At 33.2% G+C, this 12856-nt stretch overlaps 1 protein-coding gene across 6 annotated transcripts in view; it reads left to right on the top strand.

Moving 5' to 3' along the window:
- The first annotated feature begins 10833 nt into the window (after nucleotides 1-10833).
- LOC118191981 (organic cation transporter protein-like) overlaps nucleotides 10834-12856 on the top strand; it is a 92674-nt gene continuing 90651 nt past the window's right edge. For 2 of the 6 annotated variants that reach the window (XM_035362858.2, XM_035362854.2), the window contains exon 1: nucleotides 10835-10993. Coding sequence is in view for 1 of the 6 variants with exons in the window: in XM_035362857.2 (XP_035218748.1) it covers nucleotides 11100-11108 (9 nt within the window). In the remaining 5 variants the exon portion in view is untranslated. Of the gene's footprint in view, nucleotides 11109-12856 lie in introns of all 6 variants that reach the window. The other 4 variants (XM_035362856.2, XM_035362859.2, XM_035362855.2 and 1 more) reach the window with 4 other exon arrangements.

The following is a 12856-nucleotide window of genomic DNA, read 5'->3' as shown; positions in this document are numbered from 1 at the left end:
ACTTGCATACACTGCATTAAACAGTTTTATCATTGTGCCCATTGCTTTACACAATTTTATCCTACATTTGGCTTCTTAAAATGTTATTCATATTTTAGTCAAATATTTTATTTTTGAAATCGCAGGAATAAAATATCATAAGATTAAAAGGTTTTAAATTAAAAAAAATACAAATACTAAATTTTATGCAAAAATTTATCTGTTCTTCTCTTTTTCTTCAGGCATTCTACTTTATTCTTGCTCTTTTTCTTTAGGCATTCTGCAAGTATATTAAAAAGCATCCAACTTTTTGAAATATCTTGGTATTTCTGACAATCATTTTAAATAAAGTTATCGCCTTCCATTTCATAAAGGCCCACAAACGGCCGAGCAGTAAAGTCGCTGAACACAGGTAGTTCAATCCGGGGTTCGAATTCCGGTAAACGGGCTGGTTGCATGGGCGTTTTCGTGGATTTTCTCATGTGTACCGTGTATGCCAGCTGGTTTCCCTTAGAAAGTTCTTCACGAAGTATTTGGTCAGAGCCTTTATCAGTCTTTAGAGGCTAAACATTTTGAAGGTATGAGATGAAAGGAAAGACTGGTTTCATCGAGGTTTTGGTTTTATTTAACTATGACAAAGCACACTAGGGCTATCTGCCTAAGGGTAGTGATGCCTTCGTGGAGGTCTTTCTAAGGGAAACTGGTTCGCATACACGTTACACGTGGGGAAAACCACGAAAACGCCCATGCAGCCAGCCCGTTCGCGGGATTCGAACCTCGGACCGAACTACCAATGTTCAGCGACTTTACCGCTCGGCCGCTGTTTCATCAGGAGGGAAAAAAAAAACATTTTAGGTGACATCCACATACATCACTGGATAAACTACTGAATCTTCAAATAATTCAACTGAAAAAATCATGGGATTCTCCATTTATGATACGATATGAAGTTCTATAATGCAATTTAAATTTATACAACCATATAGTCAAAAACCTGTGGCTCTTCACTTTAATCTGCAATGATATCATTTTTGTCTTTTCTGTTAACAGAAACTCAATTTATGGTATTTGCTGGTGTACACGTCCAAGTGTTTTCTCTTTGAACACCTAAATTCTTTGAAGTATCCTAAAAGTATATTCAAAAGCGTCTAACTTTTTGAAAATCTTGGTATGTCTGGCAGTCAAATTTTTTTGCAAATTTTTGCTTACTTTTCTCCCTAATTTTCTTCTTTTCTTCTACAGTTATTTTCAGTGCTCACGGAAGAAAATTAAGATTTTTCAATTGCTAGACTTCCATAAATTTTGCATTCTTGTCAATTTTTTAAAATATCAACTACATGAATTGCGTTTTAGCTGAAGACAGCTTTTCATTTTCTAGTCATTTTAACTATAAATAAAGTTTAAAGCGAAGTCCAAAGGATAAATATTTTAATTAAAATATTTTTGCTAAGAGTTAGACAGAAGTTAGACAAAGAAATAAAACAGTCCAGCAGGGTTTATTCTGTACCACCGAGTGATCCGATTCTTATATCGGCTGAAACAATCTAAATCATATTAAAGATCATGTTTTTTATACAAGCGAGAGAAAAATTAGCTTCTTAAAACATTCTTTCTAAGAGGATTAATATAATTTAAATTGTGCATATACTGCTGTTGATATGTTCAATAAAGTGTTTTTTCTTGCACCGGAAGTGACGTCATACTGTGTTTTTCGTATTTTTCTCGTAAACTATGGATCGTACAGGAACGGTTTTTTGTGCAGTTTTTATGTACTCCCAACGAGGAATCTAGCTGTGCAGAGTTTACGCGGTCGTTTTGGGACACCCTGTATAAAATCTGAAAGTTATCAGTTCTTTTTTTTTGTTGTCTTGTTTTAAACTTAATGTTTTGGCGATAATTTTTATGCTTCGAATTTTTCTCCAGATCAACAGCTTTGGCGATATCTGAGTCCTGATAATAGAACATTACCCTACCGAATCGACGTATTAGTCTATTTTATTATTTGGCTGAACTAAAATATGAGGTTCGATTTCTCTTTTTCTGAGTTGTTTGTTGTCTGTAACGAATAAAACAAAATAAATTACGTTTCAAAAAAATAAAAAATGGTTTAGCATTTGAATTGTTTTTGAAAGACAAACGGTTTTTGGCTAATTCTAAAACAGCCGACATTGACATGACACCCTACGTTTTAAAAATTTAGTTTTATTCTGTTGATTTAAGGTAAGAAATGTAAAAATATAATTAAGACGCGTGTTACATGTTAAAGAAATTGCAAGAAATAGTTTCGAAACGTTCGAAATGGGAAAAAGAGAAACAGATGAACGTGATAAAGCTCTTGATTTAAGGATTTAAAAAACACTGAAACTGGAGCATTAAAATAAATTAGACTAAAAGTAGCAAACTTTTTTATTGCTGCAAATAAAAATTAACTGCAAACATCTGTCATTATTGGAAAATTTAGCGCACTGAAGCTCTCTGAGTTATCTGATGAGATTTGGTAAACGTAAAGTTAACAAAGCATCATTAAATCTTATTAATTTTAAAATTATGCTTATATATAAGAATATGATGAGAACGATGACTTACGAAAGTGGAACCTAACAACGATTTACCAACCATTTATTTTAATCAGAGTTAGTCGAGAGGCTTATTTGTGCTTGTACAGAAGTTCAAGCACAGAAATGCCTTTCTTGTAATAAAATTCAGACTGAAAAAAGATGTACGAATATTAAAGCCTGATCCCTTGAATAACCGATTATAGTAAACCACCGGGAACTATCTGCTTTCCGAGGGATGTTTTCGTGGAGGGTTTTTTGTAAGAACTGACTTGTATTCAAGTTACACATGGGACCCAATCCATTGGCAATATGCAGCCAATTCGTTAGCCATGAACCGTACACGAGCTTCCAGTCTTACCCCATCGGCTGTTTGTGGACATGGCCATTAATAAAAAAAAGCAAGAGCATAGAATTTGTCATCTGAGAAGCTGCTAAGAAGAATTTTCGCAATCATAAATACAGAGGCTGTTCACACATTTTTAAACGATTTTGGTAAGCGGTAATAAAAAATCGTTTGCTGCAAAAGAAGTAATTGCAATTGTACTATGTTTTTAAAAGTAAGTCAAAATTATCGTCTGTGGCTTGAAAGTTTTGTTTTTATTGAAAATGGCGAATTTAACAAAGCAGTGGTTCGAAGGCTACATTTACGCTCTTTCCGAAGAGAAATAGGCATACTCCGTTATCCAAAAACGATGTGAGAGTCATGGTTTTGTGATATCTAAAGCGTCGATAGGTAATATCACCAATAAGAAAGGAAAAAAACGTCAAATTGGAGCCTCAAGTGGGACAAAAATTCCAAACAAGTATCCGAGGAAAAAACGGATATCTTCGACTATTGCAAAGGTACGTTGTTTAATGTTAAAAGAAAATCCCCCTAGTCAAAGGACAGTTGCAAAATCATTAAAATGCTCAGTGTCCACTGTAAACAAAATGATAAACGTTGATTTAAATCTTAAGAAAACGAAAAAACGCAATGTGCATCGTCTTCTTCCAAAGCATATCGCTCAACGCAGGACACGCTGCAGAATTCTATATGAGAAACATTTATCCAAAGAAAAATGGAAAACAATTGTCACAATAGATGAAGCATGGGTGTATTTAAATGATTGTAACAAAAAAGAGCCATTTATTATCATAATGTTATTATTATATATTTCGTAGTTTTATTTTTTTACATTCGCTCTTCATGAGTTTGATGAAATCATAGATGCGCGAGTTCGCGGACCGCTATAATAAGAAGGTATCGAATTATTTGTTGATTTACTTGTTGTTATTGTAGGTAACATGAATTATTTTCTGATTCGTATTAAAATTGAAGAAAAATAAAATGAAGATTCTATAAAATTAATTGCACTTTGGGTTTGCACACTATTCACACACTAAAATTCATTTCATACCATTTCAATTTGATACATTTCGGACTAGCGATGGAAGCATGCTACAATAATGCTAAGGAAGTCAAGCAATTTCAACATGAAAATCGTATTCTGTTTATTTCACTACTGCAGTTTACGTACGATTGTTCATTTAAATTAAGAGCTGTTATATATTTTGAGAAGTTAATAAATAGAGGCAGGAAATTATAACAAATTTTGCATAACGAAACTATAATTGATATTAATAAATGGATAATTCTCCTTATCTGACAATATAAGCCAAACAATTTTCTACAGAAATATACATATATTAGAGTTGCCTAATAACCATTGCTAAACTAAATGTATTATTATTAGAATATTTTTCTTGTTCTAGAGATTAAGGAACACCGACATGCAATAGGCATTAAGAGTTAACACTATTAAAGATTGTATTTAGCAATAAAAGAAGCGCATTGTTAATTAAAGGACTAGTAATTTTCCGACTCTAATTAATTGAATAAGCGAATCAAACAAACCGCTTAAAATTAATTTATTAAATGATTAAATTAATTCATCACATAAATCAAACGAACTATTTTTAATTTCTCTCATTTTCTGATTTGCTGAATGCGTTCATGCCCTACACACTTTTTCTCTTTGTCTTTCTGAATTATATTAACCAAGATGATGTCACTGCAACGCTAGAAGTAATAACTAACTAATAATAAGTAGTTACTAAAGCAGACAGTAACTAAAGTAGACCACTCATGCCTTAAAACTCATTAATCTCACATCTTAAAACTAGCATCAAAACAATTCGCAGAATGAAAATTAAAAAATTAGTTCATAAGGATAAGACTAATAATATCTTACAATTGCCCTGCTGGAGTCTTAAAATTCGCAATAGAAATGGCTTCTAAAACTGACAGGTTACATAAATGCCATTTTCGAGGAAAAATACTCGTATCAAAAAACTGTAAAGTGATTTAAAAATCAAATACGTTACCGCAGTTTAAAGAAAGATATTCTGAATATATTGTTACGAAATGTCCAGGCGCGGTAAGATAGCTTCCCCGCAAAGCAGCAGGTTTAGGGTTGCCATAAAATGGCAAGAGAAGGCAGGATTGCCACATTTGGCAAGAAATCGCCCATTTGGCGACAAAATTGGCGATGTGCCGAAATGGATGGAGAACCTTCTAGAACGAATTCTTCCTGGTTTAGCTCAGAATGTTCTCGACCACAAGCCAAAAGCTATATAAACCCTGCTGGTAAGCGGAGAGTTAGTCAGTATCTCGTTTACGGTGTTGATAGTCAGTCATTAAGCGAGTGTCTCGAATTCTAGCGCCGAGTTGGTCGTCGAATGCATCAAGAGAGTCTTTCGGTGTATGGCGAGTTATTGCATTGTCGAGTTTTATCTTAGAGTGTCTTGAGCTCCGGGAACGACTGATCCGACTCGAGAGCGGTTGTATCGTCGACTGCATCGTGAGTTGTAGCGTGGAGAGTCTGGAAAGTACGTAGAGATCCGAGAACGACAGATCAGAGTCGGGAGCTGCACTCTGGTGCTTTGCCGTGAAGTTGTCTTCACCCTTATAGCCTGATTGTCTGAATGTTACAGCGAGTCTATAGTAGTTCTTCAACGACTGTTCACGTACTATTGGAACTGTCTTGGATAATATTGGCCAATAATGTATGTTTTGATACTTCATCAAGTGTCGTCATTATTTGCCCCAAATCTACGAACCCATACGCAACGTACGTGAAGAGAAAAACGCAACAATATTAAACTTAAAAGGAAGAAAGGTGACAAGCTGAATATAAAAATGGAAAAAAAAATGGCAGGAAAACAGCATTCTAAGATTGTTCAAATGCAAGTAAATATTAAGAAAGTGAAGTCTCTGATCCTGGAAGAAAATTCACCGACTCAGAGATCCACTGCCTCGTAACTAAAACTATCTTTCATAAAGATTCGAAGTTAAACCTGAAGTTCATCCTTTTTTGCCAAAACATATTGTTACGAATTTTCTACTTAGATAGGTAATGTTAGTAGAATCATAAGTAAATTGTATTTTTCTGTGTACTGTAACAAATTTTAAGAGAAAACTATGTCGAAAAAATAGTAATAAAAGGGCAAGTGCATGAAGATTGAGTAAGTGGGTATCTCGGTAATTTGGCGAGATATCGCCAAGCTGACAATGGTTTTGACGACTTATTTTGTCACCAAATTTGGCAACATTTTGGTCCGGTCCCTGTATTACTGTAACGAGTATTGTAACTGAATAAATGTAATTAACCACTATGTTAACTGTAACCATCGTATTGCTTTCCAGTAATTTTAAGAAGTACTAGAAATATCTGGCCGGCTGAAAACTATAAAAGGCCGGAGAGAGAGCATCTGAGTTCACTTGCTTAGTTATTGTTGTTGCGAGTTGTTTAGTTAGCTGCTATTGCTATTGTTGCGAGTTCAGCCTGAGGTCGGATTAACTATCTCTTTCGATGCGCTTACATTAAATGAAATGCATTTTATTCTGCTTCTTTCTCTTCCCCCCACCCCCGGAGGTTGACTCAGGGGAAGTACTGGCTAGAATTTGTACTTAGGCAGTCTCAACTACGGGGCAAATAATTAGTCTTCACAGGACTAGAAACTCCTTTCAGTCGGGGGTGTGTGTTCAGTCTTGGCAGGGACAGTACTAGTACTGCCTTGTCTGTCGCTTGGCTGTGGGTCGGCTACGTGGTCAGATTTCTTAGGTTGTCCTTGGGGGTTTGGCTTCCCTCGGTCAACACTCGGAGATTGACTGACGTCGTTTTATTATATTCATCTTCATTTTGTCACTGTACTAAGTTCAACCCCAGACCATCTGTTCTCATCCCTCCTGGTTCGCCCGGGAAGTTATGCTTCTATGGATTGCCTTCAGGGATTGGGGAGCTTCATCGAGTAAGCAGCCTCGAGCTAGCCAAGTCTGGGAGTGCCTCCGCTCTGGTTAAGTTGCTTTTTATTCTTTCTCTGCTAAATAAGTGGCAGATGACTGTGCAGCAGATGACATGTGATAGAGGGAGTGTCCATATGACGCTTAAAATCTATTGATATCCTTTCCATACAATGCTGGAATATCTTTTTCAAAAATTGTTTCTAAAATCTTTTTCTGATAGCACAGTGAATTAATTTCAGTCTTAAGACTTATTTGATGGCACTAGAGACCGAAGCGGCAAAATTTCCAAACACTGGTAGTTTGACCTCGCTCGATTTCAGGCGAACGAACTGGCTTGCATGGGGATTTTCGTGAGTTTGATCATGTGCAACATCTATACAAGCCAGTTTCTCTTGAAAAATCCTCCACGAAGGTCTCCCTTCCCTTACTTGGTAGACCTAGTGTGCTCTGCCATAATCAAATAAACTTGAGTCTTTTTTTAGCTTTAATTTACCATTATAAAAAATCCTGCAATTATCATGAAGCAGTATTGTAAGGTAATTTTCATCAGTTGAGCAACAGAAAATTATTCATTTTTTATTACAGTCACTTAAATATACCTATGCCTCATCCAGAGTTGCCAGAAATTTCCATATATCAACAACTAAAAGTTTTTCATATAATTTCCTATAAAATGTTTTATTTTTTCATTATATTTTTGTGTGCGTACGAGTTCGAGTTCGTAATAGACTAAATGCACAAGTCCGATAATAAATTCATAAAATTTATTTTTATCAAAAGAAATATTTCAGAACTTTGGAATTTTCAACAGAAATATTCATACAAGTATTCATAGCATCACACAGTATAATTAGTAGTTAGATTTCAAACTACTAAGACCGCATCTGGGTGTTTGGTAACGATATTATATTCTGCATTTAATTTATTTCTATAGTTTTGTTTTTTGTTGCCACATACGCTGTAATATTTTTTTTTTTTTTACTTAACTACGATATTCCTAATGGCATTAGACTATTTGTGACTGCGTGAGAAATTTTTTTTCATGAACCTGCAAACCAAAATTTAGATGTTCTTGCTTAAATTTTGATTTTAACATCCACTTTGCTGATACGTCGATAAATTCTTTCCTTTCCTTTATTACTAAGACTTCTGATTTATAGTAATACTCGAACGGATTTTTTATCCAATCATACACAGGTTTTTTTTTTTGTGTGTGTGTGGGGGGGGGAGTATTCTCTTATAATTTTCTTAAATTAAAAAAAGGTACTTCCACGTATAATTTTTAACATTTTCGTTTAAATTCATTTTCCATTAAAATACTGTTTAGTTCGCAAAACATTACATATCATTTTCTTTCACATATAATGACTACATGTTAAGTTTTAAAATTAATAATATAGCTAAATATAGCTTCACAAGAAAGTAGTAAAGTTAAATTAAATTTAAATAATTCTTTTGCGCCATTGCTGCAAGGAATGAAATTTGAATTTAACAAATATTCTCTATTCGTGTAAAGAAAATATAAAATTCTCTATTCGTATAAAGCAGATATAAAATTAAAAATTTAATTAAGAAATGTTAATTGCAAAGAATTAAAAATAAAAGTAATTATTATTGCTGCGAACTAATTTGCAATATCATTTAAATTCTAAGAGCATATGTAAATTAATTACACTTATCTAAAAACCATGAAAAAATATAGTCCAAAAAATTTATTATTCCTAAAAATTGCATAAGTGAATAATTGTTGAGCAGGCAGGACACAGACTTATCAAGGGAAAGTTGTCCCCAAACCTAACTCTTCAATTACTCAATTCGTGTTTCGTCATCCATATAAGCAAAATGAAAAGTATAAATACAGTAAGGCAAAATAAGGTATAAATAATAATAATACTAATACAAATAAAGTATAAATATTATATTATTATTATAAAATATATTAAAGGTATAAATATTATATTTATTATTATAAAAATATAATAAGGGTGTAAATATTATATTATTATCATAAAAATATAATATATGTATAAATATTATATTATTATTATAAAAATATTAATATAAATAAGGAAAGGCAAGGGTAAAAGTATAAAACTAAATATAGCTTTATATTTTTAGTTAATAAGCATTATAGCCAAACAAGTGTGGATTTTCTTTTCGAATTTTTATTTTGACTCGTGGAACGCCAAGGTTCCTTGGAACACAATCTGAAGAACGCTGCTCTAGAGGTATATAAGAAAATATTATAGTCTTTAAATATATAAGTAATGTTGCAGAGAGGTCTTGAACATCTCAAATCTAAAGCTATATTTTTGAATCAGGCAGGAAATTAAGAAACGAGTTGAGACTGTACGATGCGAATAATACATTTATTTTGGTTGGTTTAATTATGGCAAAGCATACTAGGGCTATCTTCCTAAGGCGAGGGATGCCTTCTTGGAGGACTTTCTAAGGGAAACTGACTCGTATACACGTTACACATGGGTAAAATCACGAAAACGACTATACAGCCAGCCCGTTCGTGGGATTCGAACCTCGGACCGAACTACCAGTGTTCAGCGACTTTACCGCTCGGCCGCTGGTGGGCCCGGAAATAATGGAACGACGCGTACACGATAACAGTGATTAAACAAATGCTTTCAACCTCTGACCTAGTTACACTAATTCACTTTTTACTGTTTTATCATCTGCATAATTTAATAATTGTAGTTTAAGTGCAGTGTTATATAATGTAACTTCTCCTTCTAGGCAACGCATTTTTATTGTATGCAACATACATCAGCGAATTTTAGGCAACATCACCATGTAAGATGTCTACAGTACTTAAAGAAACAGCAGTTACCTCAGTCTAAGCTACAAACATCCGGTCATCCAGGCTCTCTTGAATTTTTTTCTGAGTGGGCATTATCAAGTACTATATCATGTTAAATATGTATTATGTCAAGTATTATATCATGGCAAGTATGTATTAAGTATTGTATTATGTTAAGTATTAGCTAGTATTATTTTAAGTACTATGTACAGTATTATGTCGAGTACTGTGTCGAGCATTATGTGCAACTTTAGTGAATGGTGGACGTGGCGCTAAACCGATTTACCACAATGATAGAGGAATGGTGCGCACGTTACCCCGTCACTCACTCAAGTTGGCATTACTCCGCTTGGTTTGTCCTCAGGACGGAGGCCTTCTCAGATAATTTACCCCTTCAGCTATCTTTAGAAATGTTTTCTACAGAAATTCAATAGCTTTGCTGCTTTTCAACTCCCATTCTCATCAGAAATTCAGTTGGTTTCCTTATTCTAGAATTATCTGGCTGTAATGAAACTTTTCCGCCAAAAAAACGTAATTAATAAAGTTAGAGAGGGGAAAAAAAACAAAAAAAAAAAACAGTACCTTTAGTGCGGTTAGTAATCACCATCCAAATCTATGATTTTTCTCTACCTACGTTTTGGTAGTTTTTCAAGGCTTTCGGCCCAGAAAGTTGGTCAAGTTTATGCATTGTATAGCGCGACTAATGGACATTGTCCCTAACGTCTATAATAACTCCTTAGCAAGCTCCCGAGTGGTTGCATACTGATCGTCTTCCACATATTCTCTCAGGCGAGCTTTATCAACATCAGTAGAGCGCTCTACTTCTTGAATATCATAGTCCATGTTTTTGAGCTTTCGGTACTAAATTCTTCACAGTGTCATATGATACAAAATTAGTACCTCAGGCTGGGCACATGATTTGGTGACGTTCTGTAGCTGACGGTTTGCAACAGAATTGGAAGCAAATGATGGTTCTAATCTGGTAGTGTCATAGTTCTATTTCAGACACCTTAACGATAACTATATTATTTTACAAATTTCACAACACAGTGTTCTAAAGCAAATCTCTTTCTTTCAAATACTAAAAATCGCTAAGCGAAATATGATTAAACACGCCAATGCGAACTGTTTGCGCAGATGATATTTGCGGTGGCGGGAAACTTTCGTTTAAAGCCCGATATTTCTTCTTTAACTTCTACACTGACCTATGATCGAAAACCTGTATCAGCTGCTACATTTCCTTAATGTAAACAGTTTTTCAGTCTTCACGGTTATCAAGCAGAGTTGCCTTTAAATCCTCGCAGTGAGGCAAGCGGATTCTTCCCGTTGGTTATGAAGTAAATCGTTAAACGTGCGCAGGTAGGAAGAACGATTTGTATGACAGTTTATTTTTTTATTTTCTTGTCAAACCTTATAGTGGATACCGAACATTGCACTTTTATGCAAATACTAACTTTTAGCGGCTATGTCAGAGGTAAAGGTTCAAAATAAAATTCAGTTTATATTTGTAACGCGTTAGTTTTTTTTTTTTTTTTTTTTTTTTTTTTGGTTTGTTTGTTTGTTTGTAAACTGCTGTTAATTTCAAGTTATAATTTTAGAAAACGTATTTAAATAAAAATGTAAACTGGTATAAAAAACTGTCATTTTTATCCTCGGATATATCCTTTTCTTATGAAATTTCAATCATTCTTTGATGTAACGATTTTGCTTACAGTGTGGATTTTTTACCTTTAAAAAATATGCAAAGCTAAAATATGGAGTTTGGATTCGCAAACGATGTTAATTGTTTGTTCTTTTCGTAGTTTTTATGCATTGTTATGCGCTTTAGAGTCACGAAATTTAACTGAATAAAAAGAATTTTATATACTTGCATTTCTAGCCAATATATGTAATCTTCTGCTGATTGAAATTAACATTATACGTGAGCTGGTTAGATAGAAGTAGTCCAAGGATATTACTTGTCGCCAACGTATTAATTATTAAACACAAAAATGAGTAACAACTCATATTATAATTAACAGAAAAATAATAGTAACAGTTCATCTGTATTTTCAAGTAGTTTAATTTGAAGAAGTATATTAGATTACTTAAATTAATACTCGAAAGAAAAAGAACACATTGCCAATAACGAATAATAAACATCATTAAAAAGGAATAAATTAAGTAAATGCCACTGAAGAAGAGTATTTATATAAGAAATTTATTGAAATTATGAACTCGCATAAAATTCTCAGTTAGAATTTGTTTTTCCTTGTGTAAAATTTGCATGTTCTGTATTAAGTACAATTAAACTGAATATTGAAGAAATCTTAAGTGCTATAACATTATCTGCTGTTACTCTTGATAGCTCACGAATTTCTTTTATTCTCTTTTGCGTTTTCTAAAAAAAAAAAAAAAAAAAAAAAAAAAATTCTCTTAAGGTTTGTAGTAGCAACTTTTCCGTCCTTTCTCAATAAAAAAATTTAATCTTTTTTTTTAACTTCCTTGTACGAAGTAAAGGAAGTATCTTTCGGGTATCATATTTCAGCGACCGCTCTCGAATCTAGTTGAACGATATTTCTGCGTAACATCTGTACGTACAAGCAGAATAAAAGGATAAAGGACTCTTTTTTTTTTTTTTTTTTTTTCTTTTTTTTTCTTTTTTTTTTCAAAACGGATTGTAAAATGCATTCAGAAGCGATTTCAGCACGTGTATTTTCATACGTGTGTATTTAACTCGCATAACTCAAAATTGTAGTTTATACTTGATTACGGTGTTCGTGCTTTATTTCTTAGTACATTCTATTTCTACATTTTACGTTCAATTTTTTTCAATTTTAATCTTACATTAATGTAAAACATTGCTTAACGATTTACTTTATTCAAATTTAGGATTTTCTTCAATTGGATGTGTTTACTATTTTTCACTACCAAATTGTTACTTCGTCCTCTAAATGAGTTTTAAATTTATACTCTCGGTTTATTTTTGTAATTTTTTTATTTAAACTTTAAATACAGTGGAAAAGTATAATTTTATTTTTTTTTTTTTTTTTACTTGATTTAACATTGAATTTTCCTTGCCTCTAGAAGGACATCAAAATTTTCGATGAACTGTTTGTTATAACTAAAAAAAACTTTAGAATAGTTCATTGGCTAATTTTGAATACAGAAATGCAAGGTTTCTGAAGTGGAAGGAGGGCTGTAATTGAGTCTGATGTATTCTCCCTTGATAACGTTACATCA

This window comes from Stegodyphus dumicola, chromosome 9, assembly GCF_044657685.1.
Source record: "Stegodyphus dumicola isolate Sdum_Otavi_A_Nest chromosome 9, ASM4465768v1".
NCBI lineage: Eukaryota > Metazoa > Arthropoda > Arachnida > Araneae > Eresidae > Stegodyphus > Stegodyphus dumicola.
The sequence above is the reverse complement of the archived record's forward strand: the minus strand, read 5'-3'. Positions and strand labels throughout refer to the sequence as shown.